General features: G+C 42.3%; 1 protein-coding gene across 2 annotated transcripts in view; it reads right to left on the minus strand.

Annotated features, from left to right (window-relative positions):
• plekhg4b (pleckstrin homology domain containing, family G (with RhoGef domain) member 4B) overlaps positions 1-27,286 on the minus strand; it is a 292,650-nt gene that overhangs the window by 254,190 nt on the left and 11,174 nt on the right. The window contains exon 1 of one of the 2 annotated variants that reach the window (XM_072283437.1): positions 19,058-19,078. The exons of the other annotated variant lie outside the window; for it this stretch is intronic. Within the exon in view, the coding sequence (XP_072139538.1) occupies positions 19,058-19,063 (6 nt within the window). The 5' untranslated portion in view covers positions 19,064-19,078. Of the gene's footprint in view, positions 1-19,057; positions 19,079-27,286 lie in introns of those variants that run through there. 2 annotated transcript variants of the gene reach the window in all.

Genomic DNA, 27,286 nt, shown 5'->3' on the forward strand with positions numbered 1-27,286 from the left:
GTTATAATGTGGATATACTTACAGTGAAAGGAAGTGGTGTTTCTAGAGAGAGACATAGATGCAAGGTAAAGACAATTAAATCTGAAATATTGGTGTACAATAAACACAAGCAATGTGACTGCCACAGCTTAAACTCTTGGCACTGAGTTCTGACTGAGGTCAGGTTTACATGTATGGATGGGATTGGTAGGGTTAACTATAGATGGAAAAGTGAATGGCCATCATCTCATTACTGGAACAAACAAGTTTGAGGGGAAGGGCACAGTTGTAGATTTCAGCAACAGGGCCAAGTACAAGAGGTATCTGCACAGCAAGTTGGTGTACTGGTTAATGTTGCTACCTCAAGTCCTGAGAATTGTGTTCAATCCTGACCAGAAGTATTGTCTCTCTGGGGTTTATATATTCTCTCTGTGACCAAAGGTGCTCTGGTCTTTTCCCACAATGATATTGGTAGGTTAATTGGCTACTGTAGTGTACTGAAGATAGATTCCACTAGCGTTAACAAGAAAGTTGATTGGCATACAATGGAGAATCAGTTGCAGGGTAATAATGAGTGGGTCATGAGAACATTTGTTGGATTGCTGTGTTGTAAACCAGCATGGATTAAATCAAAAAAAACTCAAGAAGATGCTGGAAATTCAGAGCAACACACACAAAATGCTGGAGAAACTCAGCAGGTCAGGCAGCATCTATAAAGAAGATGATGTGTTAAGCCGAGAGCTTTAATCACGCCTGGAAGGGAAGGGGGAGAATCCAGGACAAGGAAGGGGAGGGGAAGGAGCTCGGCTGGCAGGTGATATATGAGAGCAGGTGAGTGGGAAGGTTGGTGGGTGGTGAGAAGCTGGGAGGTGATAAGTGGAAGTGGGAATGGTCTGAAGAAGGAATCTGTTGGAAGAAGACAGTGGACCATGGGAGAAAGGGAAGGAGGAGAGGCACCAGAGGAAGGTGGTGGGCAGGTGAGGAGAAGTGAAGGAGTAGGAGGGAAGCCAGAATGGGGAATGTAAAAGGAGAGCAAGGGGAGGGGGAGAAATTACCAGAGGTTAGAGAAATCTATGTTCATGCCAAGTTGGAGGCCACATCATGATGGTAGTGGAGGCCATGGACATGTTGGAATGGGAATGGGAATGGGAATGGGAATGGGAAATTTGAATTTAAATGGATGCCCACTGGGAAATCCTGCCTTTTTTGGTAGGTGAAGCAAAGGTGCTTGAGGAAGCAGTCTCCAATCTGTGTCAGGTCTCACCAATGTAGAGGGAGCCGCACTGGGAGCCTCAGATACAGTAGATGACCCCAAATGACTTGAAGATGAAGTGTCGCCTCACCTGGAAGAACTGTTTAGGGCCCTGAATGATGGTGAGGGAGGAGGTGTAGGGGCAGGTGTAGCACTTGTCCTGCTGGTAGGGATAAATGCCAGGAGGGAAATGAGTGTGGAGGGACATAGAGAGCAATCCCTGTGGAAAGTGGAGGGGGACATATTTCAAGACAGACAATCAATAGATACAGACAACTTCAGGAAGAATGACTGCTTTTATGAAAACTTGGTTCACCAAATTTGTTTTATCACATAAAAAGCACATACCACTTCTGCCTTCATGTGGTACAATAAAGTAACTACGCCTATGTTCTATGTTCAGTCTAACATGGCAAAGTTAATATTGAGGAATTTCTGCTGAAGTAGGAATAACCTTATGTAAGACACTGAGCATAAGATGTCAGAACAACACTGTTTGCCGTTTGATTGATTTCAAGTACTCTCATCACATCCTAGAAAGCTTTCTCTCATGCCTTAAAAGAACTTTTGAATTAAAAACCAGTAAAGAAATCATGCCCAGAAAGCAGTTGTCATGTGTGTGAAAGCTGGTTAGGCTGGGAGTAAGAGTCACATAATGACCAGTCACACAAGAGCTGTCCAACCTCAGGGAGAGTTTCACTTTAGCAGAAAAATAATGCCCCTTAAAAATAGGTTCAATAAAACAAAAGAGTGAATGGAGGAAGGAGAACACACATCAGGAAAACTGAATCATGATACAGCTAAGCAAGTGCATTAAAGAATAATTAAAATATTGCTACATCCTTAATTCATATCCCTTCCCTCTCCTTCATTTGGTAAGTGTTATCTATATACATATATCATCTTATATAGTTAAATGAGTCTTCTCAGCAATTAAATTACCTCCACTATCAATTATTATGAACACCATGACATCCTTAATACTACATTGTATATCCCTTTATTTTAATTAACTGCAATTTAAATTCCCCAACTGTCTTGGATTAATCTTATCTCGGCTTTCTAGGTCATTATTCAATCCCTGCAAATTCACCAAACGTCAGTGAAGGAACTGTTTTCGTATAATGTCATTTAAGGTAGAGTCAGATTAGAATGATGGAGCAGGCATACATGACGGAAATTAGTCAAATTGGGAATTAAACGTGAACTTCTTTCTGCAGAGAGCAAAGTCAGTGGAACGCACAACACGCTGGAGGAACTCAGCAGGTAGGGTAGCATCTGTGGAAACGAACAGTCAACATTTCCACGGATGCTGCCCTACCTGCTGAGTTCCTCCAGCATGTTGTGTGTGTTGCTTTGACCCCAGCACCTGCAGAGTATTTTGTGTTTAAAAGTCAGTGGGAACTCCTAGCCACATAGAGAAGTCAAGTCAAACTCCATCGATCTTTTGAAGGAAATAAAGGGGTGAAGATAAAGGGCTGAGGGGGTGAAAGACAGGACGTATATAGAGGTAGTTACACCCAAGGTGCGGGACACAGGAAACTAGGTGACAGTCAGAAAGGGGAAAGGGGTTAAGGAGCCAGTGCAGAGTAATCCTATGGCCATCCCACTGAACAATATTACTATGGATACTGTTGGGGGGCAAGGGTATAACAGAGGAAAGTCACAGCGGTCAGGTCTCTGGCACTGAGTCTGCCTCTGTGACTCAGAAGAGAAGGGGGAAGAGGAGTCATGTTGTGGTCATAGGGGGTTTGTTAGTTAGGGGAACGGACAGGAGGTTCTGTGGGCAAGAATGAGATTCCTGGATTGTACGTTACCTCCCAGGTGTCAGGGTGTGGGATATCTCAGATCAAGTCTCTACATTCTTAAGTGGGAGGGTGAACAACCACAAGTCGTGGCCCTTTTAGGTACCAATGACACGGGTAGGACAAGTGACAAGGTTTTGCACAGGGAGTTTGGGGAGTTAGGTGCAAAATTAAAGGGCAGGACCTCCAGGGTTGTTATCTCAGGATTGTTACTCATGCCGTGTGCATGTGAGACCAAAACTAAAAAGATTATACAGTTTAATACATGGCTAAGGAGTTAGTGTAAGAGGGAGGCATAAGATTTTTGGATCATTGGGGTCTCTTCCAGGAATGGTAGGACCTATACAGAAGGGATGTTTTGCACCTGAACTGGAGGGGGACTAATATCCTAGCAGGAAGGTTTGCATGGTGGGTTTAAACTAGAGTTGCAGAATAATGGGAACCACAGTACCAGAACAGTTAGTGGAGAGGTTGTGAAGGCAGATGTTGGTAAGACATCAGACAAAGTTAGGATTCAAAAGGCTGGGTACGGTGTGACAAAATTGAAAAAGAGTGAATACAGGACTGAAGGTGTTGTATCTAAATGCATGCAGAATGCAGAAGAAGGTAGATTAACATGCAGCGCAGTTGCAGATTGGTAGGTATGATGTTGTAGGCATCACTGAATCACGGCTGGAAGGTTATAGCTGGGAGCTCAATATCCAAGGATACACATTGAATCAAAAAGATAGACAGGAAGGTGGAAGGGTGGCATTGATCTGTTGGTAAGAAAATGAAATCAAATCATTAGAAAGAGGTGACATCGGGTCGGAAGGTGTTGAATCATTATGGATAGAGCTCAGGAACTGCAAGGTTAAAAAGAACCTGATGGGAGTTGTATATAGACCCCCAAACAGTAGAAAGGATTTGACCAACAAATTACAATGGGCGATGGAAAATGCACGCCCAAAGGGCAATGTTATAATAGTCTTGGGGGATTTCAATGTGCAGGTAAATTGGGAAAATTAGGTTGGTGCTTGATCCCAAGAGGGGGAATTTCTGGAACAGCTCGTTTTGAGCCCATTAGGGGATCAGCAATTCTGGACTGGATGTTGAGCAATGAACCAAAATTGCTTAGAGAGCTTAAGGTGAAAGAACCCTTAGGGGAAAAATGATCCTAATATGACTGAATTCACCCTGAAATTTGAGAAGGAGATGCTAAAGTCAAGTGTATCAGCATTACAGTGGAGTAAAGGGAATTACTGAGGCTTGAGAGAAGAGCTGACCAGAATTGATTGGAAAGGAACACTGGCAGAGCAGCAATGGCTGGAATATCTGGAAGCAATTAGGAAGGCACAGGATATATACATCCCAAAGAGGAAGAAGTATTCGAAAGGCAAGATGACACAACCATGGCTAACAAGAGAAGTCAATGGAGCAAAAATTGGTGGGAAGTTAGAGGATTGGGAATCTTTTAAAAACCAAAAGCAGGCAGCTAAAAAGTCACTTTAGCTCCATTGAAGGTAAAGATGGAATAAGAAAATAAGCTAGCCAATAATATTAAAGAGGATACCAAAAGTTTCTTCAAATACATGAAGTGTAAAAGAGAGGCAAGAGTGGATATCAGACCACTGGAAAACAATGCTATAGAGGTAGTATTGGAGGATAACAAAATGGTGGATGAACTGAATAAGTATTTTGTAGCAGTCTTCACTGTGGAAGGAACTAACAGCACGGTGGAAGTTCCAGGTGTCATGGGGCATGAAGCGTGTGAAGTCACCATAATTAGACGGAAACTTTTTAGGAAACTGAAAGGTTTGAAGGTAGATAAGTCTCCTGGAGCAGATGGTGTACATCTCATGGTTCTGAAAGAAGCGACTGAAGATCACTGGATTCTGTAATGGCTCCAGAAGACTGGAAAATTACAAATGTCACTCCACTCTTCAAGAAGGGAGAGAGGCAGACGGATGGAAGCTATATACCAGTTAGTCTGACCTCAGTAGTTGGGAAGACGTTGGAGTCAATTATTAAGGATGTACAGTCGGCCCTCCTTATCCACGAGGGTTTGGTTCTGGGACCACTCACGAGTACCAAAAATCGCGGATGCTCAAGTCCCTTATTCAACCGTCTAAATGCGGTGGACCGTAGGACCCGGCGGTGGAGCTCTGAATGCACAGTGTTTCTGTTCACGAAAATAATCACTAACACGATCGAAAATAAAGTGGAAATAATAAAGCGATTGGAAAGAGGTGAAACGCCATCAGTCATTGAAAAAGCATTAGGTACAGTCGGTCAACGATCGGAACAATTTTAAAGGATAAAGTGAGAAAGGCCCTTCCCCAGTGAAAGCTACAATTATTACTAAGCAACGCAGTGGTTTAATTATTAGGTTTTGGGTTTTTGATCCTCCACATCAACCTAGCACACTTGGGAGCGCTCTGTCACTGGATCGAAGTTCTCGAGCCTGGCACTGAAACATACGTTTCTTAATTGTTTTATATGCATAGAAAGGTCAAATATATACTATATACTAAGACAAACGTCTGACTAACTGACGCTAAATAATACTGGATGTACCTGTTCTGACTTACTTAGTAAGAGAACTTGCAGTTTTTTTTCGATCTTGATCCACTATAACCTACGCACATCCTCCCGTATACTTTAAATCATCTCTAGATTACTTATAATACTTAATACAGTGTAAATGCTATGTAAGATAGTTGTTATACTGTATTGTTTAGGGAATAATGACAAGAAGAAAAATCTGTACATGCTCAAACAACGTGCTGGAAGAGCACTTCCAGGTTTTCTCGCTTCGCGGTTGGTTGAATTCGCGCATGCGGAACTCACGGATAATGAGGGCTGACTGTAGTTTTGGGGTGTTTGGAGGCACATGATAAAATAGGCTGTAGTCAGCATGGTTTCCTCAAGAGAAAATCCCGCCTGACAAATCTGTCGGAATTCATTGAAGAAATATCAAGCAGGATAGAAAAAGGAGAATCAGTTGATGTTGTGTACTTGGATTTTCAGAAGTCCTTTGGCAAGGTGCCACACATGAGGCTGCTTAAAAGTTAAGAGCCCATGGTATTACAGGAAAGATCCCGATGTTGGGAGAATCTAAGACCAGAGACCACAGCCTCAGAATAGAGAGGCATCCTTTTAGAATGGGGATGAGGAAGAATTTCTTTAGTCAGAGAGTGGTGAATCTGTGGATTTCTTTGCCACAGGCGGCTGTGGAGGCCAAATCTTTATGTATATTTAAGGCAGAGGTTGATAGATTTTTGATTGTTCTGGGCATGAAGGGATACGGGGAGAAGGCAGGAGATTGGGGCTGAGAGGAAAATTGGATCAGCCATGATGAAAAAGTGGAGCAGACTCGATGGGCCAAATGGCCTATTTCTGCTCCTATATCTTATGGTCTTATTATCTTATGGAATTAGAAGCAGTGACAAGCATGAATAGGTATTTAAGAAAGGAGGTTTGCATAGAGTTGAAATATAACCTAGACCAGGTTTCACTTCTGTGCTATAGTAAACTTGATAAGGTCCACAGATGTTGAAAAGCCAAAGCAATACACACAAATGCTGGAGGAACTCAGCAGATCAGGCAGTATGTATGGAAATGAATAGACTGTCTACTTTTTGGGCCAAGACCCTTCTTCAGGACTGAAAAGGGTCCGGACAAATGACATGGCACAAAGCATCAACTGCCTATTCATGTCCATAGATGCTGCATTGACCTGCTGGGCTCCTCCAGTGTTTCGAGTGTGTTCTTTGTCATTTCTATGCTGTAGATTTACCTTTGAGCTCTTCCAAGACTAGGGCAGCAGATACACTGGAATATGAAAAACTACGATTTTCCCTCAAACTAGCACACCATTCTGATTTATACTGTACAATACTAATTCTTCATTGTTGCCAAATCTAATCACTGAACTCCTTATTCAACAGCATTGTGGGAGTAGCATCACCGGAGGGACTGCATCTGCTCACCACCACCTTCGCAAAGGTAATGAGGGATGGGGATGATATGCTGCCCTTGCCAACAGTGCCTAGGTTGTGAAAAATGGATAAAAGAAAAACAGTCAGTAAATGACCAGCAACACCAGTTGCCTTTGTTTGAGTATAGTAGAATACAACTGAATTTACTGCAACACAGTGGTGCGTATTGTAGATTTTTTTGCTGTATCTGCTGGCTGCTGTGTGCCTCTACAGCTGTCAATAAATGTCATTAATCTATGGCTACTCTGCGGAAGGACACTTGAAAATCCTAAAGAGAGCTACATGATATGAATGCATATTCAGCATTCCTGCTATGATGTTCAAAAGATCAGCCTGAAAAGGCACATGGGTTTAACGCTTGTATTGACCTCCATCTACCTTTGTTTCTCAACTGAAAACCTTCCCTTATTATACCACAAACTGGGCCTTTGTCACCCAACCCAATCCGTGATGAAAGAAGCAATCACGTTGCTGATAAGATTTAACTGACAGCTTCTAAATCCTTTGACAGAGCTTCAAACAAGTTGCCTCTACCAGCAGTGACTGTCAAAAAGAACCAAACAATCTTCAGAAGGAAATGCATAATGTAACAGACAATTACTACTTCAATAGCTGCTTCATGATTGCTTTTAATTGTCTCCAAATGCCTCTCCAGGAAATCGAACTATAAGGGCCTTCTCAGTCAAAGGATTCTTCTTTTGAAGTTTTGTTAATGTTGTAACATAGTGAAAGTGAGGTAGCCTATTTGTCCAATATACAACAGGGTTCTAACAACCATCCAATCAGCTTTAAGATCAGTAGGGGAAGAAAAATTCAACAGAATGCCTGGGAGGATCACTTTAAAGATTTGCATTTTTAATGGTGAGAAATAAATTTCAACCAAGTCCCCCTAGGTCTTTGAATCTGTCTAAATCACTCATCCCAAACAAAATGAAGTACAAACTGGGTTTTTAAAAAACAGGTGTTTGCTAACTACCAGGAAAGACAGGAATACAGAATGTTGGGTTTTCTGAAGCTCAGTTCCTGAATATTTTTTCATTCAGAGTATTTTGTGTTTTTTTTTCATTCAGGATGCGTACGGCCTAGATGTGTAATATTCTTTCTGTTTTAGGTCTTTAAGTCTAAAGAATTTTGACTTTACCTACCAAGTGTCTGTCATTCATTCAGAAAAATAACGTAGTTTCTGGATTAATTGGTAACACCCTCAGTAAGTGGGTTCAAAACCGTACTCCAGATACTGCAGTCACTATTATCCCAGGTTAGTCCTCCAAGATGGAAAGCCTTTCTCATGATAGGATGCTTAGAGATCTCCACTACCCTTCTCAAGGCATCACAGCACAATTCCAAGATGAATTGGGTCTCTTCCTCAATATCTCAGCCAAGCTTGTTCCTCAGTCAGAATTGTTTAATTACAGTGATTTAAAATCTATGGTAAAGTGCAATATTTTATCCGATAAATTAAAATAAGCTGCAATCTGCCAACTCACAAATGCATTGTGCATTCCAGCAAAGTATTTTACCATCTTCTGCAAACATGACCTGCTTGTAGACTTGCAAAGGCCTTGGGACTGCTGCAATTACAATATTAGTCACGGTAGCACAAAGAATTCTCCACAAGTGACCTGGGCTTCATGTATAGAAATAGACCATACTACAGATTGAACACTGCTCATTGTTACTCACAGGAAATAACTCTACCCAGGACACATTTGAGTGGACTGTGTTTGAAGTATCGACTTGATTCATCCAAAGCAGGCTGAAGTTCACCTTTCTGTTACACAAGAGTTCAGTAAACACAAGACATTCTGCAGATGCTACAAATCTTGAGCAACACAAACAGAACGCAAGAACTCAGCAAGTCAGACAGTATCTATGGAGGGAGATAAGCAGCCGACATTCTGTGCTGAGATCCTTCATCAGAACTGGAAAGGGAGGGAGAAGAAGCCAGAATAAGGTGAGGGGGAGAGAAAAGAGTTCAAGCTGACAGGCGAGAGGTTAAACCAGGTGAGGGAGAAGTGGATGGGTGGGGGAGGGGAAGATGAAGATGAAGAAGCTGGGAGATGAGAGAAAGAAGAGCGGACCATGCCAGAAAGAGAAGGAGGAAGTGCACTAGAGGGAGGTGATGGGCTGGTGAGAAGAAAAGGGGTGAGAAGGAAACCAGAATGGGGAATGGAGAAAGAGGGAAGCACATGAAGCAGAAGTTAGTGGAATCTGTGTTCATGCCATCAGATCGGAGGAAACCTAGAAAGAATATGAGGTGTTGCTCCTCCAACCTGAGTGTGGCCTCATTATGGCAGTAGAGGAGGCCATGTTGAGGCTAGAGCCTATGATGGAGCTGGATGAGTTTACAAATTTCTGCAGCTTTATCTGATCCTCTGCAGCAGCCCCTTTATACCAGTGTTGCCCTCCTCCTTCCTTTCCTTCCATGGTCCATCTCTTCTAAAAAAGTGCATGACTATGCACTGTATTCCATCTGCTACTTCTTTGTCAATAATCCTAATCTGTCTAAGTCCTTCTGTAGCCTCTCTATTTCCTCAAAACTACCTGCCCTTCCACCTAGCTTTCCATTATTCAAAAACTTTGCAACAAAGCCATCAATTCCACCGTCCAAATCATTAACAAATATTGTAAAAAGAAGTAGTCCCAACACAGATCTCTGTGGAACACCACTGGTCACTGGTAGCCAACCATAAAAAGCTCCCTTTATTCCTAGTCTTTGTCTCCTGCCAATTAACCACTGCTTTATCCATGCTAGAGTCTTTCCTGTACTACCATGGGCTCTTAACTTGTTAAGCAGCTTCATGTGTGGCGCCTTGTCCAAGGACTTCTGAAAATCCAAGTACACAACTTCATTTGATTCTCCTTTGTCTATCCTGCTTGTTGTTTCTTCAAAGAATTCCAACAGATTTGTCAGGCAAGATTTTCCCTTGAGGAAACCATGCTGACTATGGTCTATTTTATCATGTGCCTCCAAACACCCCGAAACTACATCCTTAACAATCAACAACATCTTCCCAACCACTGAGGTCAGACTAATTGCCTTATGATTTCCTCTCTTCTGCCAACCTCCCTTCTTGAAGAGTGGAGTGCAATTTGCAACAAGTCCTCCAGAACCATTCCAGAATTTAGTGATTCTTGAAATAATACTACTAATGCCTCCACAATCTCTTCAGCCACCTCTTTCAGAACCCTAGAATGTAGACCACTTAGTCCACATGACTTATATACCTTCAGACCTTTCAGTGTCCCAATAACCTTCTTCCTAGTAATGGCAAATTTCACACCCTTCTGCCCCCTGCAGTCTCAAACTTACGGCAGTCTGTTAGTTTCTTCCACAGTGAAGGCTGATACAAATACTTATTCAGTTTCCCTGCAATTTCTTTGCTCCCCATTACTACCTCTCCAGCATCGTTTTCCAATGGTCCGACTTTCACTCTCACCTCTCTTTTACACTTCATGTTTCTGCAGAAACTTTTGATATCCTCTTCAATATTATCAGATAGCTTATTTCCATATTCCATTTTTTCCTTCTCAGTAACTTTTTAGTTGCCTTCTGTTGGTATTTAAAAGCTTCCCAATCCTCTAACTTCCCACTAATTTTTGATCTATTATATGCCCTCTCTTTAGCTTTTATGTTGGCTTTGATTTTTCTTGTTAGCCGCAGTTGTTTCATCTAGACTTTAGAATACTTCAACCTTTTTGGGATGTATATAACCGGTGTCTTCCAAATTGCTTCCAGAAATTCCAGCCATTGCTGCTCTGTTGTCATCCCTGCCAGTGTTCTTTTCCAATCAATTTTGACAAACTCCTCTCTCATGCTTCAGTAATTCCCTTTACTCCACTGTAATACTGATACATCTGACTTTATCATCTCCTTCTCAAATTTCATGGCCTGTTCAATCATATTAGGATCATATTTCCCAAGGGTTCTTTCACCTTAAGCTCTCTAATCAATTTTGGTTCATTGCTCAACATCCAGTCCAAAAATGCTGATCCCCTAATGGGCTCAACACGAGCTGCTCTAAAAATTCCCCCTCTTGGGATCAAGCACCAACCTAATTTCCCCAAATTACCTGCACATTGAAATCCCCAAGACTATTGTAACATTGTCCTTTTGGCATGCATTTTTCATCTCCCATTATAACTTGTGGACCACATCCTTACTACTGTTTGAGGATCTGTATACAACTCCCATCAGGGTCTTTTTACCCTTGCATTTCTTAGCTCTACCCACAATGATTCAACACCTCTGACCCTATGTCTCCTCTTTATAATGATTTGATTTCATTTTTACCAACAAAGTCATGACACCTCCTCTGCCTACCTACCTGTCCTTTCGATACAATGTGTAATCTTGGACATTAAGCTCCCAGATACAGTCTTCTCCCAGCCACGATTTAGTGATGCCTACAACATCATATATGCCATTCTGTAACTGTATTACAAGTTCATCTAACTTATTCTGTATATTGCTCACATTCAAATATAACACCTTCAGTCCTGTATTCACCCTTTTCGATTTTGTCTGGCTTTTACATTGCAACTCATCGTATTGATTGTAATTTTGCCTTATCCTAACTTGCTAGGAGTCTCACTACACACTGCTTTCTGTTTGTAAACCAAATAGCTCATCTTCAGCACTATCATTCTGGTTCCCATCCCCCTGCCAAATTTGTTTAAATCCTCCCGAACAACTCTAGGAAACTGTCCTGCAAGAATATTGGACTGTCTCTGGTTCTGATGTAACCTATCCCTTTTGCACAGTTCGTACTGTCCACAGAAGAGATCCAGAAATCTGAACTCCTGCCCCCTGCACCAGTTCCTCAGCCAGGCATTCATCTGCCAAATCATTGTAATCTTACCTTCACTGGTGCATGGCACAGGGAGCAATCCAGGGACTACTACCCTGGAGCTTCAGTTTTCCAGCTTTCTACCCAATTCCCTAAAATCTCTCTTCAGGAGCTCCTCACCTTGTCTAATTACTATGTCATTGGCGCCAATATGCATCAAGACTTCTGGCTGCTCACTCTCTCCCTTGAAAATGCCATAGACCAGAACTGAGACATCCCTGATCCTGGCACCAGGGAGGTGACATACTATCTGCATATCTCTGTTGCTTCAAAGAATTCTGTCTCTGTTTCTCTGACTATGGAATCTCCTATCAACACTCCAGTCCTCTTCACTTCTCTTCTCTTCTGAACCACAGGACCAGACTCAGTGCCAGGGAGTTAGTCATTGTGGCTCCCTCCTGGTAGGTCATTCCCCTCAACAGTATCTATATTTGTAAATTTATCATTGAGGAGAAAGGCCACTGCACTGGCTGTGCACTTCTCCTTCTCCTTATATTCACCGAGCTATCTGTCTCCTGCAACCTCGGGGTGACGACCTCCCCGTAGCTCCCGTCTATCACCTCCTCATTCTCCTATATGGGTCAAAGGTCATCGAGCTGCAGCTCCTGTTCCTTAAGACATTCTCTTAGGAGCTGCAGCTCAGTGCACCTGGCGCAGATGTGTTTATCTGGGAGAACTCCAATATCCCAGACTTCCCACATCCCACACAGAGTACAAAACACTGCTCCTGAAGACATTCTCATGCACTAACAGATGAGGAATGAACAAATTAGAACACAAAATGAGAAACTTACCATATACTTTACCTCATCCAAGCCTGATGAGCCAAAGCCACTCCAAAACTGACACACTCAAACGAATGGTCAGTCAAAGAAGGGTACAGGGCGAAGAGAGGAGAATGTGGTTGAGAGGGCTAAATCAGCCATGATAAATTGGTGGAACAGACTCCATGGGCCAAATGGCTTAATTCTGCTCCTATGTCTTATGGTCTTGAGATTATGCTTTCCAAGTACAGATTTTTCTCCAAGCTGATGAAAATTTTGTTAATAACTATTCAATCTAATTTCCAATTCAAGCATTGAGGGACTACAAACCAAGTTAATGACATAGTTTTCAACTTAACCCACATAAACCTCTTACTGAATATATGCTGGACCTTTTCCATTATAGGCTTCCAAAGAGGCATCATCCAAAGTTGCCATGGATGGATTCTGATCAAAGCTTGCTACTCAAATGAATTTCCCTTTAAAATAATGATCTTCTTTCTACTCCCCTACTTGATTAAATTCTGACCTCTGATAGTCGCTTTTACTGATGTGTAAACACCCGCACCTAATTCCTGGTCTCTTGTCATTAACAAAGCATTTCATTTTATCTTTCTTATAAGATTAATTGCATAAGAAAACTACTCAGCAACCATGGTAACAGAGAATACTGCTTGAAGTTAAATCTAACATGCACACAAATTCTCAATGAATAGGCTTCACTGAGGAAAGCACTTGTATTTATTTATTAAATGTCTTTTACTTTATTTTAAAAGAAGTCAAAATTCATTCCAAACCAAAGAATTAGCCTGAAGTGTAAGCATTACCGTGTTAGAAAATAGAGCAGTTCATTTGTATCGAGCAAGATTTCACAGAAAAGAGATGGGATGAACAGCTTACTTTACTTTTGTTAAAAGCAGGGTTGGTTAAGTGACAAATGCTGTCCAGGACAGAAATAAGAATTTACCCAGACTTTTTTAAGCAAGGTCAATGAACATTCAACATCAAATTGTATCTGTCAATAACAGTTAAGCTTAACTTCTTTGATAGAAATGTAAGAAAATCTACAGAATTCCCCTCAGCCTTACTTGACCAAAATAGGCATACTGACAATAAATTCTATACCTTGGGTAGCTAGAAATGTTGTAACTGATACAGAGACAGAGGCAAAACAACAGCTAAAGCTTACTTCCTAGCAATCTCCATGGAGATACAAACAAGCACTAATGGCTCAGAAAAGGCATATCCAAAGAGAATCATACAAAGCACAGAACACTTGAATTAAAACTAAAATTTCAATTTATTTTTAAAAGTTTGTTGTGTTAAAAAATCAAGCAGCAAAAATAAAACAATACAAGCAACTAATTCTATTTCTGCTGAGGAAAATGAAGTAACTGCGCAAGTAAAACAAAGGCACTTTCAAATTGAGAAGTGCACAATTCTAATTGCAGATTCTCTTCTTAAAATGTGTATACATTAGGTACTCCAGTTCTCTGCAAACCCTCAAGTACAATATAAAGGCTTCTTCTTCAACCTGACTGTGTGGAGGTCTGAATGACAGAATTTGCTCTTGAGTATCAATCTGTTCTGGATTGCCGGTAAAATGTCATACAAATTTAACTTGTTTTTCCACATCCCAGCCTACTTCATAACTTTCCTTTCCTGTTAACCTTGTCTACCCATTTCACTTCCTGTAAGTCAGTACCCTCAATTAACAGGCAAATAATAGAAGAGCATTAAAATGCAACTATAAAGGCTATCCTTATTACTTGCTTGTGTTTAATCTAGGAGAATCAGAGTCATACAACACAGGAACTGGTCTACCATATCCATGCAATGTTCAAGCACCACTTTTGCTAAGGTACACAAGTTCAGTTTTATTGCATCCCCACATTCTCATCAACTCCACTAAAATGCCAGGAGTGACCTACTACAATCAATTAAGCTACCAATCCACACATCATTAGAATGTAGGAAGAAACTGAAGCACTAGGAGAAAACACAAATGTTCAAAAAATTTAATGTGCGAAACTTCTTCTAAACAACATATTTCTCAATGTGGATGCTAACAGCAAAACATTGCAAATTTTGATTTCCTTTACATAGCTACTTTAACTTAATGGAAGAAACCAATATTTTATATAAAGTTACTTAAAGAGGTAACAGCAGATGAATAAAACCTTGGGCAAAGATACATTTTAACTGAAATCTTAAAAAGAGAAGTGCAGGAGAGTGAGTTTTAAGGTGGCAATTCTAGAGCCCGTGAAAAACACGAAAAGGAAAATGCTAATAGAGATGAACTGGATGAATAAAGAGATTTCAGGGGATTGATGAAATGAAAAAGTTCTTAGCAATCCTTTGGAGTTAAGGATGACCTGTTTCCACCCCAGTTGTGTGGGTTCCAACGAGGTGGCATGTCCTTATACAGTATTGTTTGAGAGGATGAGGAGAGCAGCCATGATATGGTTGGACTATTGTGTACTCTCCCACTGTTTGTATTTCTCTGCCACTGTGAATGTTGAGGTTATTGAGACAGGCAACAGACAGTCCATGCAGGGATGTGAGATTTAAAAATAGAAATTATAGGAGGAAATGTGCAAACGTCTTCGGTGATCACGTAGGTGAGTGATAAACAGAACATGAGGTGAGTTAGGATCATGCTGGGCTTTGGGCAATCCCAAGTTTATGGAATGAGCATGATGAAAAAGATTCACTGGGAATGGTCACATCAGAAAGAACTTGCAGCATCAGATAGATGAGGGCAGCGGCTGAGGCAGTAGGTTAGTCATTCTGGTTAAGGAGTGGGCATGTGGTTGGATGGGATATTGCTTTATGAGTAGTATGGTTTTGTCCTTAGTCAATGGAGATGGACTGAGTTTACAGCACAACGGATCAAACACTTCAGCATTCCCATTTTAATGATGATTCCATTCACAGTGATGTTGCAGATCTCCAAAAGCAACAAAAACATCCAAACCAAAAGGTTTTGAAGAAGATTGGCTGATTTTGCTCAGTTGATAACTGGCAAATTAAAGCGTAACACTGATGATTAAAGCAACACACACAAAAAAAATGCTGGTGGAACGCAGCAGGCCAGGCAGCATCTACAGTCGATGTTTCGGGCCAAGAACCTGCGTCAGGACTAACTGAAGGAAGAGCTATTAAGAGATTTGAAAGTGGGAGGGGGAGGGGGGGATCCGAAATGATAGGAGAAGACAGGAGGGAGGGGTGGATCTAAGAGCTGGAGAAGGGAAAGGATCATAGGATGGGAAGGCTGGGGAGAAAGAGAAGGGGGGAAGGGAGCCTGGAGGGTGGAAAGCAGGCAAGGAGTTATAGTGAGAGGGGCAGGGGGAGAAAAAAGAGAGAGAAAAAAAGGGGGGAAAACAAAAAAAATATATAAAATAAATAAATAAGGGATGGGGTGTGAAGGGGAGGAGGGGCATTAACAGAAGATAGAGAAGTCAATATTCATGCCATCAGGTTGGAGGCTACCCAGACAGAATATAAGGTGTTGTTCCTCCAACCTGAATGTGGCTTCATGTTTACAGCAGAGGAGGCTGTGGATAGACATATCAGAATGGGAATGGGACGTGGAATTAAAATGTGTTGCCACTAGAAGATCCTGCTTTCTCCGGCAGACAGAGCGTAGGTGTTCAGTGAAACGGTCTCCCAGCCCTGCGTCAGGTCTCGCCAATATTTAGAAGGCCGCACCGGGAGCACCAAATGCAGTATATCACCCCAGCCAACTCACAGGTGAGGTGTCACCTCACCTGGAAGGACTGTCTGGGGCCCTGAATGGTGGTAAGGGAGGAAGTGTAAGGGCATGTGTAGCACTTGTTCCGCTCACAAGGATAAGTGCCGGGAGGGAGATTGGTGGGAAGGGATGGGAAGGACGAATGGACAAGGGAGTCGGGTAGGGAGCGATCCCTGCAGAAAGCAGAGAGGGGGGGAAGGGAAAGATGTGCTTAGTGGTGGGATCCCATTGGAGGTGGCAGAAGTTACAGAGAATTCTATGTTGGACCCGGAGGCTGGTGGAGTGGTAGGTTAGGACAAGGGGAACCCTATCCCTAGTGAGGTGGCGGGAGGATGGGGTGAGAGCAGATGTGCGTGAAATGGGAGAGATGCATTTGAGAGCAGAGTTGATGGTGGAGGAAGGGAAGCCTCTTTCTTTAAAAAAGGAAGACACCTCCTTCGACCTGGTATGAAAAGCCTCATCCTGACAGCAGATGCTGCAGAGACGGAGGAATTGCAAGAAGGGGATGGCATTTTTGCAAGAGACAGGGTGGAAAGAGGAATAGTCCAGGTAGCTGTGAGAGTCCGTAGGCTTATAGTCGACATCAGTAGATAAGCTGTCTCCAGAGACAGAGACAGAAAGATCAAGAAAGGGGAGAGAGGTATCAGAAATGGAGCAGGTAAACTTGAGGGCAGGGTGAAAGTTGGAGGCAAAGTAAATGAAGTCAACGAGGAAGTCAACGTGCATGCAGGAAGCAGCGCCAATGCAGTTGTCAATGTAGCGAAGGAAAAGAGGGGGTTAGATACCAGTATAGGCTTGGAACATGGATTGTTCCACAAAGCCAACGAAAAGGCAGGCATAGCTGGGACCCATACGGGTGCCCATGGCTACACCTTTAGTTTGGAGAAGTGGGAGGAGCCAAAGGAGAAATTGTTAAGAGAAAGGAGGAGAGTGGTGGTAGACGGGAACTGGTTATCTCTGGAGTCCAAAAAGAAACGGAGAGCTTTGAGACCTTCTGGGTGGGGGATGGAAGTATATAGGGACTGAACATCCATGGTGAAAATAAAGCGATGGGGGCCAGGGAACTTAAAATTATTGAAAAGATTCAGAGCGTGAGAAGTGTCACGAACATAGGTGGGAAGGGATTGAACCGGCGGGGGGGGGGGGGGTGGATAAAACAGTGTCGAGGTATGCAGAAATAAGTTCGATGGGGCAAGAGCAAGCTGAGACAATGGGTCTACCTGGACAGGCAGGTTTGTGGACCTTGGGTAGGAGGTAGAAACAGGAAGTGCGGGGTGTGGGAACTACAAGGTTAGTAGCAGTGGATGGGAGATCCCCTGAGCTGATAAAGTTGGTGATGGTATGGGAGACAATGGCCTGGTTCTCCTTAGTGGGGTCATGATCGAGGATGATTAAAAATGATTTCTTATAGGCTTATAAAAAATAAATGGCGCCCAAATGTCCTGATGAAGGGTCTCGGCCCAAAACGTCAACTGATTAACTCGTTTTTGTAAAGGCTGCCTGGCCTGCTGAGTTCCTCCAGCAATTTGTGTGTGTTGTTTGGATTTCCACAACCTGCAGGTTTTCTCTTGTTTGCAAATGTACAATGAATGGAATTCAATTAAAATGTATTATTTACATATAGCAGATCAGGTTCAGTAGTGATAGTAGCAGCATTCAAAATAGCTTTCCAAGACTCACTGCCAGGGTTCACTGTTCAATAATGGAACACTTTGTCAAGAGTATACAGTATCTTTTAGCTGTGACTGCTCTTGCAGTGTTCTTTGTACAAACGCTGCCCAAACTTAAACTGTTATTGTCAGAAAAGATACACTCAAACAGGGACACAACCGTTTGTTTATAATGTTTCCAACTAAGTACAAAAAGAAGATATCATATTCTGGAACATTTGTCGACATGATATCCCAAGACACTTCACAGGCAGTGATTTAAAATACGATGAGCAAGAAACAGTTTGTCAGTTTTTATACTTTTCTTATCAATTTGTTCTTGCTCCCCTCCTCTCATATAGGAGCTGGGCTCTGTCAGTTATTGAAGTAACCATTATTCTACTGCATATTCCGACCGGTAATAGTGGAAGGCTGGTCCCATCACATTTTTGGCTACATGAATGCTGACAGGTTCCACAACAACTCACGTGACACCTTCGTTCAAAACCAGAATTAAACCAAATAAAATCCAAAGACCCAGCCTAACTCGGGAGTCAAAAATAAAACTGGTAAAAGGATTTGTTAAAAGAAGGAATTGTGTACATCTTCTTCATATGCTCTCCTGACTTAGGAGGTCATTATTCAGCCTTGTCCTCCTGCTTCAGTTCCCTGTAATACAATCTCTTTCACGTGCCCATGGATTCCAACTACTCACTCACACTAGGGCAATTTCTCCTAGGAAAATAAGCCATGTATCTTTAGAATGTGACTCTTGTCACGTTAACCTAATTGATTTTTTTGAAGAAGGGAAAAGAACCTCTGAGAATAGCTTGCTTGATATCTGCATGGATTTCAACAAAGGCCCGTATCAGTCAAGATAAACTTTATTTGTCATAGATATATCAAAACAGAGTGAAATGTATTGTTTACATCAAATCAGAATAGCGAGGATTGTCTGCAGGTGGGCAGCCTGCAAATGGCACCATGGTTCCGCACCATCAGAACATGCCTGCAACTTACTTACCTGCATGTCCTTGGGATGTGGGAGGAAACTGGAGCACCCAGAGGAAACCCACGCGGTCACGGGGAGAACGTACAACCTCCTCACAGACGGTCGTATAATCGACTCCGGGTCACTGGCGTTGTAACAGCGTTACGCTACCGTGCCACAAAAGTTTGTCAATGATAGGGGGAAAAAGAAGATTGAGAGCAATTAACCGCAGGAAGCCATCAACAGAGTGGTCTGTCATTCTTACTTGACCAATATGTGACTCCACACTCTTAGGTGCCCTCTAACTGCCAAGCAGGCCAAGCAGGCCGCTCAGTCCGTGGCACAAAAATAGGGAATAAGCTCTCCTCCACAATCACTCTGAGCACCGGTGCCCCACAAGGCTGTGTACTCAGCCCCCTGCTGTACTCACTGTACACCCATGATTGTGTAGCCAAGTTTCCATCAAACTCAATATATAAGTTTGCTGATGACACAACAATTGTAGGCCGTATCTCGGGTAATGATGAGTTTGAGTACAGAGAGGAACTTAAGAACCTGGTGGCATGGTGCGAAGACAATAACCTATCCCTCAACGTCAGCAAGTCGAAGGAATTGGTTGTTGACTTCAGAAGGAGTAGCAGACCGCATAACCCAATTTACATCGGTGGTGTGCAAGTGGAACAGGTCAAAAGCTTTAAGTTCCTCGGGGTCAATATCACAAATGACCTGACTTGGTCCAACCAAGCAGAGTTCACTGCCAAGAAGGCCCACCGGCGCCTTTACTTCCTGAGAAAACGAAAGAAATTTGGCCTGTCCCCTAAAATTTTGGCCTGACCCTCACTAATTTTTATAGATGCACTGTAGAAAGCATTCTTCTAGGGTACATCACAACCTGGTATGGAAGTTATCCTGTCCAAGACCGGAAGAAGCTGCAGCAGATCATGAACACAGCCCAGCACATCACACAAACTAATCTTCCGTCCTTGAACTCACTTTACACCGCACTCTGTCGGAGCAGTGCTGCCAGGATAATCAAGGACACGACCCCCCCCCCACCCCCCCCCCCAGCCAACACACTTTTCGTCCCTCTTCCCTCCGGGAGAAGGCTCAGGAGCTTGAAGACTCGTGCGGCCAGATTTGGAAACAGCTTCTTTCCAACTGTGATAAGACTGCTGAATGGATCCTGACCCGGATCTGGGCCATCACTTCCAAATATCCGGACCTGCCTCTTGGTTTTTTTGCACTACCTTACTTTCCATTTTTCTATTTTCTATTTTCTATTTATGATTTAGAATTTAAATTTTTAATATTTACTATGGATTTGTAATCCAGGGAGCGGGAAGTGCAGAATCAAATATCGTTGTGATGATTGTACATTCTAGTATCAATTGTTTGGCAACAATAAAGTATAAAGTATAAAGTACAATAAATGCTGGACTTGCAGCAACACCTGGTTTCTAAGAATGGAGTAGAAACTGCACTGGGAAATAGATTGTGTTTGATGATGTTCCTGTGAAGTGCCTTGATCTTAAAGCTGTTTCATAAGTAGAAGTCTCTGCTACTCTTCTCACATTCCTTTCTTTCTTTTTAAATCTTTTTATTAATTTTCCAAAATTATAAACAGAATAACAATATTGATACAGAGAGATTGGAATAATCTTTTTGTTGATAAGCATGTACAGAAAAGATTTCAAATAATACAGGTATAATAGACTTCCAAACTCTTAATATGATTAATCATGGAGAAAAAAGAAATAAAAAGAAAAAAAATACAAAGACAAACCCAAAAAAAATGAAACTAAATACTAAACCCAAAAAAAGCAAACGGAACGAAACAAGGCTAGACCAATATTTTAAATCAAACACATTCAGTAACTCACATTCCACTTTCTCATCACACCTCACCTCTTATTGGCATGTCTTATTTTACCATCCACTTCCCTCAACATTTCTCCTTTCAGTTAGCCAAGAACTGCAGCCGTATCAGCCAACACGTAAAGGAACGTGTATTCATTCCATGGCACACCCACGGCTATTGGTTCAGGGGCTGACTTTGCAGAGTATCTGAGCCAAATACCCAGGGTTTCTGAAATTCAGCTCTGAGGTCCAGGAGGTACCTTGGACATTACAGGTGCCAAATTAATTTTAAAGTAACATCCATGCGTAAACACTTGCAGCATCAGACATAACATAGCGTACGCTATTAGAACCTAAAAACAGTACAATAGAGGAACGGGCTTTTCAACCCATCATCTCTGTGCTAAACACCATGTCAAATCAAACCAGATCTCTTCTGCCTGCACATGATGCATGTCGCTCCATTCCTCACACATTTATTCATCATTCTAGAAGCTTCCTAAACACCACTGTTGTCTCTAATTTTACCACTATCCTGGCAGTCTATTCCTGTGTAAAATATATTTGTCCAGCATTGCTCCTCTAAACTTTCCCCCGTCACTTTCAATACACGCTTTCCAATATCTAACATCTCTACCCTGAGAAAAGGGTTCTGATAATAGTCTATCCTATTTATGCATATCATAACTTTATACACTTCTATCAGGGCTTCTTTCAGTCTCCGGCACTCTCAAGAAAACTATACAAGCTTATCCATTCTCTCCTAATAGCTCACTCTGTCTGATCTAAGCAGCGTCCTGGTAATCCTTTCTTGTATTCTTTCCAATTTCTCCACATGCTTCCTGTAATGAGGCGACCAGATCTGCATACTATACTGCAAGTGTGGCCCAACTGAAGTTTTATACTGATGCAACGCGACTTGCTTTCTCGTATACTCAAAACGCCTACCAATGAAGGCAAGTATGCTATGCACTTTCTTTGTCATCCTATCTACTTGTATGGCCACTTTCAGGTAGCAATGGACTTAGACCCCAGGATCTCTCTGTTAAGGGTCCTGCCATTAACTGGGCAGTTTACATCCTGTAGTATCCTTCAGCCTTTTCTATATTATGGGTTTAACCAAAAGCTCAAGAAACAAAAGTAATACAGGTGTTCCCCGTTTTTCGAACATTCGCTTTACGACACCTCGCTGTTACGAAAGACCTACATTAGTTAACTGTTTTCGCTAACAGGTGTTTTCACTGTTACGAAAAAAGGCAGCACGTGCCCCAAGCAGCCAAGCTCCTCCCCCAGAACTGCATTCTAGCCGGCATTGCTTAAACACGTGCCTGTGAGCATCTGTGCTTTATGTCGATTTATTTTGAGCATCCGTTAGCAAGATGAGTTCTGAGGTATCAGAAAAGCCTAAAAGAGCTCATAAGGGTGTTACACTTAGTGCAAAACTAGACATAATTAAGCATTTCGATCACGGTGAACGAAGTAAGGACAAAGTGAGTTTGGCTTGTGGAAGTTGACGAAGATGATGTTGAAGAGGTTTTAGCATCCCATGACCAAGAACTGATATATGAAGAGCTGATGCAACTGGAAGAGGAAAGGATAACAATCGAAACCAAATGTAGTAGTGAATGGACCGAAAGTGAAGTCGTCCAGGAACTGAACATAAAGCAACTGCATGAGATTTTCACTGCAATTGACAACAATGATTTCAGAAAAGTACGACTTTAATTTTGAAAGTGTACGTAGGTTTAGGGCATGTTTGCAGGATGTTTTGAGTGCTTACAAAGAATGGTATGATAGAAAAATGCGCAAGGCTAAGCAGTCAAGCATACTGTCGTTTTTCAAGCCTCCCACATCAGCCACAGCAGACGACGAAACTCGACCTTCAACATCGAGGCAGGCAGACATGGAAGAAGATGACCTGCCTGCCCTGATGGAAACAGATGACGATGAGATGACACCCCAGTGTCCCACCACCCCAACTTCCGACGACTCAGCCTAACACACCATCATCAGTGTGTTCGCTGTCTTCCCGATTCCGGTAAGTGATACTACACTGTACATACATTATTTCTACTTTATATAGGCTGTGTACTTTTGTGTGTTATTTGGTATGATTTGGCAGCTTCATAGCTTAAAGGTTACTGGAGAGAGTGTTTTGCCAAGAGCACTTGCGCCGTGTTTCTGCCAAGGCTGCTTGCATGAGATTTTCGTTACGGTGGACAGTGCTGCAATGATTGCAGAAAAGAATTTCTACTTTATATAGGCTGTTAATTATCATACCATTCCTGCTTTTACTGTATGTTACTTTTATTTTAGGTTTTATGTGTTATTTGGCATGATTTGGTATGTTATATGTTTGGTCTGCGAACACTCACAAATTTTTCCCATATAAATAAATGGTAATTGCTTCTTCACTTCACGACATTCCGGCTTACGAACCATTTCATAGGAATGCTGTACCTTCGGATGGCGGGGGAAACCTGTATATCCAATGAGCAAGGTGGGATGAAATGTTGTCCAGAAATTAAAAGAATTGCACTAACAACAGAGCAAGATTGCAGTACAAGATGGACATCAGGGACTGTTTTGTACTTCGCTTCACAAAGACATGGCTCACCCCCAGCACTCCAGACACAGCACTTTAGCCAAGGGCTTCTCATTTCACCACAAACACTGGACAGAGGTATCAACTAAAGGCAGAGGCAGTTGTGTTTGCTTCATCATTAATTGATCATAAGCAATTCTGCCTCAGTCCTGCTCCCGCAACCTGAAACATCTGGTGGCCAAATGTCAACTATTTTAACTGCCAATGGAATTTTCAACCATCATCCTGGTTGCAGTGTTCGTTCAAACCCTAGCAAGCAAAGTGCAAAAAGTAAAACTCTACTGATCGCTTCAGCTAAAATATATTTGTACATGGAACTTGTGCAAGGATTAAAATGAATGGAGCGATGAAGCCTTTCAAAATGAAACTTTCCATGAAGACTCGTGCACAACTAACACCCACTGGGTGGGAGTGAAGATAGAGCTACAGCCCTGGAGGTTGTGCAATTTATGTCAATTCATCATCATCAACTTTCCTGTTACATAACAAAAATAGATGTCAGAGCAGAATTTGTTCATCGTGACTTCTGATTCACTGATCTGCACACATCCACAAAATGGGATAGATGCCTACACTCTGCACCCTGTTGTTCCTGTGTTTTTCACGTGTCTAATTAGTGTGATTTTCATATGCATATTTATCTCTGCACAGATATAAAATGCATCGTACATTATACATGGATTTAGATCTCTCTGGCAAAGCTCAATTTGACTGACTGACCTGCGGAAACTTCTCCCCATGTCCCAGCGCTCAGGAGCTGATGAAACAATCATAGTGACCAGCAGTCATCACAGAAAACCACGGCTCTTCTGTTGAATGAAAGGAGCTTATTAAGCTGTGTGGAGAGTGGGTGTGCAAGCCTGTCGGTTTTTCTTCACTCTTCAGCTGCCGACACTGCTGTCCTTGTCAGACAGTGTCACTGCTTAAGTGAGCTGATAAATGGCAGCGCTATGCTGGGGTTAGGTCATGGGCCCATCTCAAAACAGAATGTGCAAAATGCACAGCAAACAAAATAATTGCTCAGATTGTGCTCTCCACACTACAAGGGTGTCTCCTCATAGAAATGACCTTCCCGTGACCTTTGGCAAGCAGTTGCTATCTGGCAAAAATATTTGCCATGCATTAGCTGTGACAGCAAAGTTTAGTGCAGACAATCAATGTCACAACTGTGTAAACTGCACTTTAACATAATCTGACCCAGCCCGGATAATGAAAATCCCTTATCCATACAGAGTGGGTTCCGCCTGTACTAACACAGTTTACAATGTCAGTCATTGACAAATCTTAAAACTAAAATAAACCCATGTGATAAATGGCATCAGCTGAATAATCTTTGTTGTGAGATTCCTTTTGAGAACTCAGTGCTCACAGATTCAGAACCCTGCCTTCCTCCAACGGTTAGAACCAAACTTTGACACATTAATCCTCAAGACTTGCAAATTAAACTACAAATAAATTACTTTAATTCTCACAAGACAACATGTATATATAGAGTCATTAACTCTCAAGATGCATCACATGAACAAAATTGCGCCCCACCAAGCCACAAAAAGATGATATTAGGATAGGTGATGATAAATATGGTCAGAGATAAGGGCTGACTATAAGGAGATCAAGTCGGAGAGGTGCACAAAGGGTACATTCTGCACCTCTCATGCTTTGATAGGGATAGCATGTGCAAATCCCCACACCATGCAGCAATTCCATGGTCTCTGGCCCGGAGGCCAACATCAGACTTTTTCAAAAGGGTGAAACCTGGCAAGGGCTTGATTCTGCACCTGGCAAAACCAATCCTGCACTGTCCAGCTGGCTGGAGTGTTCAAGGACATCTTCAAACTCTCACTGCTGCTCCTAAAGGACAATCATACTCATGCCCAAGAAGAGCAAGGTGAGCTGCCTCAATGACTATTGTCAGCCAACACTCACATCTGCTGTGACGAAGTGCTTTGAGAGGTTGATCTGCCTGAGCAAGGAAATGGATCTACTGCAATGTGCCTACCATCACAAGAGGTCCGCAGTGAATGCAATCTCATTGGGTCTACGCTCAGTCTTGGACTACATCGACAACAGCAATGCATACACAAAGTTGCTGTTTATCAATTAAAACTCAGCATCCAACACCATCATCCTCTCTCTGCTAATCAACAAGCTTCAAAACCAATACATCTGTAGCTCCCTCTGCAACTGGATCCTTGACTTCCTCATCAGGAGACCATAGTCTGTATGGAATGGAAATAACATCTCTTTTTCACCGATAATCAACTCAGGCACACCTCAACTATCTAGGCTGAGCCCACTGCTCCACTTCCTCTATACTCATGACTGATGTGCTCAAAGTCCATCTATAAGTTTGCCGATCACATCAGTGTTATTGGCAGAATCTCAGCTGGTGACAAGGAAGTGTACAGGAGTGAGATAGATCAGCTGGTTCAGTTACAACACAACAACTCAGCACTAGAAAGGGTAAGCAGCTTCAAGTTCCTAGGAGTCAACACCTCAGAGGATCAATCTTGGACTCAACACATTGATGCAATCATGAAGAAGGCACATCAGCAGTTAAGCATCATTATGAGTTGGTAGACATTTGGTATGCAACCAAAGGCCAGTAAATTTTTAAAGATGTGTGATGGAGAGCATTTTGATTGAAAACATCACTGCCTGGTATGGAGGCTTAAATGCACAGGATCGAAAGAGGCTGCAGGTAGAATCCTCCAGTTCCATCATGGGCACCAAAAGGGACATCTCCAAAAGTCAGTGCCTCATGAAGGTGGTACCCTTCATTAAGGACACTCACCATCTGGGACATACCCTCTTTCACATTATTACCTTTACAGAGGAGGTACAGGAGCCTGAAGACTCACATGCAGTGTTTTAGGAACAGCTTCTCCCTTTACCATCAGATCTCTGGACAGTCCATGAGCATTACTTTGCTATTCCTGAACATCCAGCTTCTCCTTAATAGCATCATTATTGGCCTCAATGAGGCAAACTGGTCGCTGTTACACAATGAGTCATCGAACATGACAGCACATTCTATCCTTTCTTCAGATGAAGGGCTTATTCCCCAATGCCCGAAGAGATCTGTAACTCAGTCTTATTTTTATGAAGCCTCATTTATTTTTCTCCTGATACATAGGGACATCTGCTCGGAAGCTGAAAGGCAGCTGTTTGGATATGTTAAAAAGTTTATTAACCAATACTTTTTTCAATGGCTCCCAGCTGTGAAAATCTACAGTGCAAGACTACTGAATCAGTGCAATGCACTACCAAATGCACTTTACACAATCAAAGACACTCCCTTCCTGTGTGTTAAACCAGGACACAAGAAACTGCAGATGCTGGAATCTGGAGCAACACACCAAGTTCTGGGGAAACTCAATGGGTCAGGCAGCGTCTTTGGAGAGAAACGGACAATCGATGCTTCTGGTACGGACCCTTCAGCTGGTCTGAGAAGTCAGTGTAGAGAAACAAAGGATGAGAAAGGAAATCATGGTGTTGGGGGTGGGGGCAGAGGTGGCTGATGGTTGCCACATCATTGGGAAAGGAAAAATTGGTTTTAATTTTTTTTTAAAGTTAGTTTGTGAGGAGGAACTAAAAGCATTACTGGACGTGTGAAAAAAATGTGAAATCAATAGACAGGAAAAATCAACCGTGGAGGAAGAAGTGAAATCAGTCAGGGACCGCAAATTATCTATACGCGATGACTGGAGCACATTGCAGAATTTGGAAAATGGGTGAGGGGTGGAGGTTGAGTTAAGTCAGCAAATCTTTCCTTTGTGGAGGGCGGTCACAAACTTGGT

Source organism: Mobula birostris, chromosome 19 (genome assembly GCF_030028105.1).
Source record: "Mobula birostris isolate sMobBir1 chromosome 19, sMobBir1.hap1, whole genome shotgun sequence".
Taxonomy (NCBI): Eukaryota; Metazoa; Chordata; class Chondrichthyes; order Myliobatiformes; family Myliobatidae; genus Mobula; species Mobula birostris.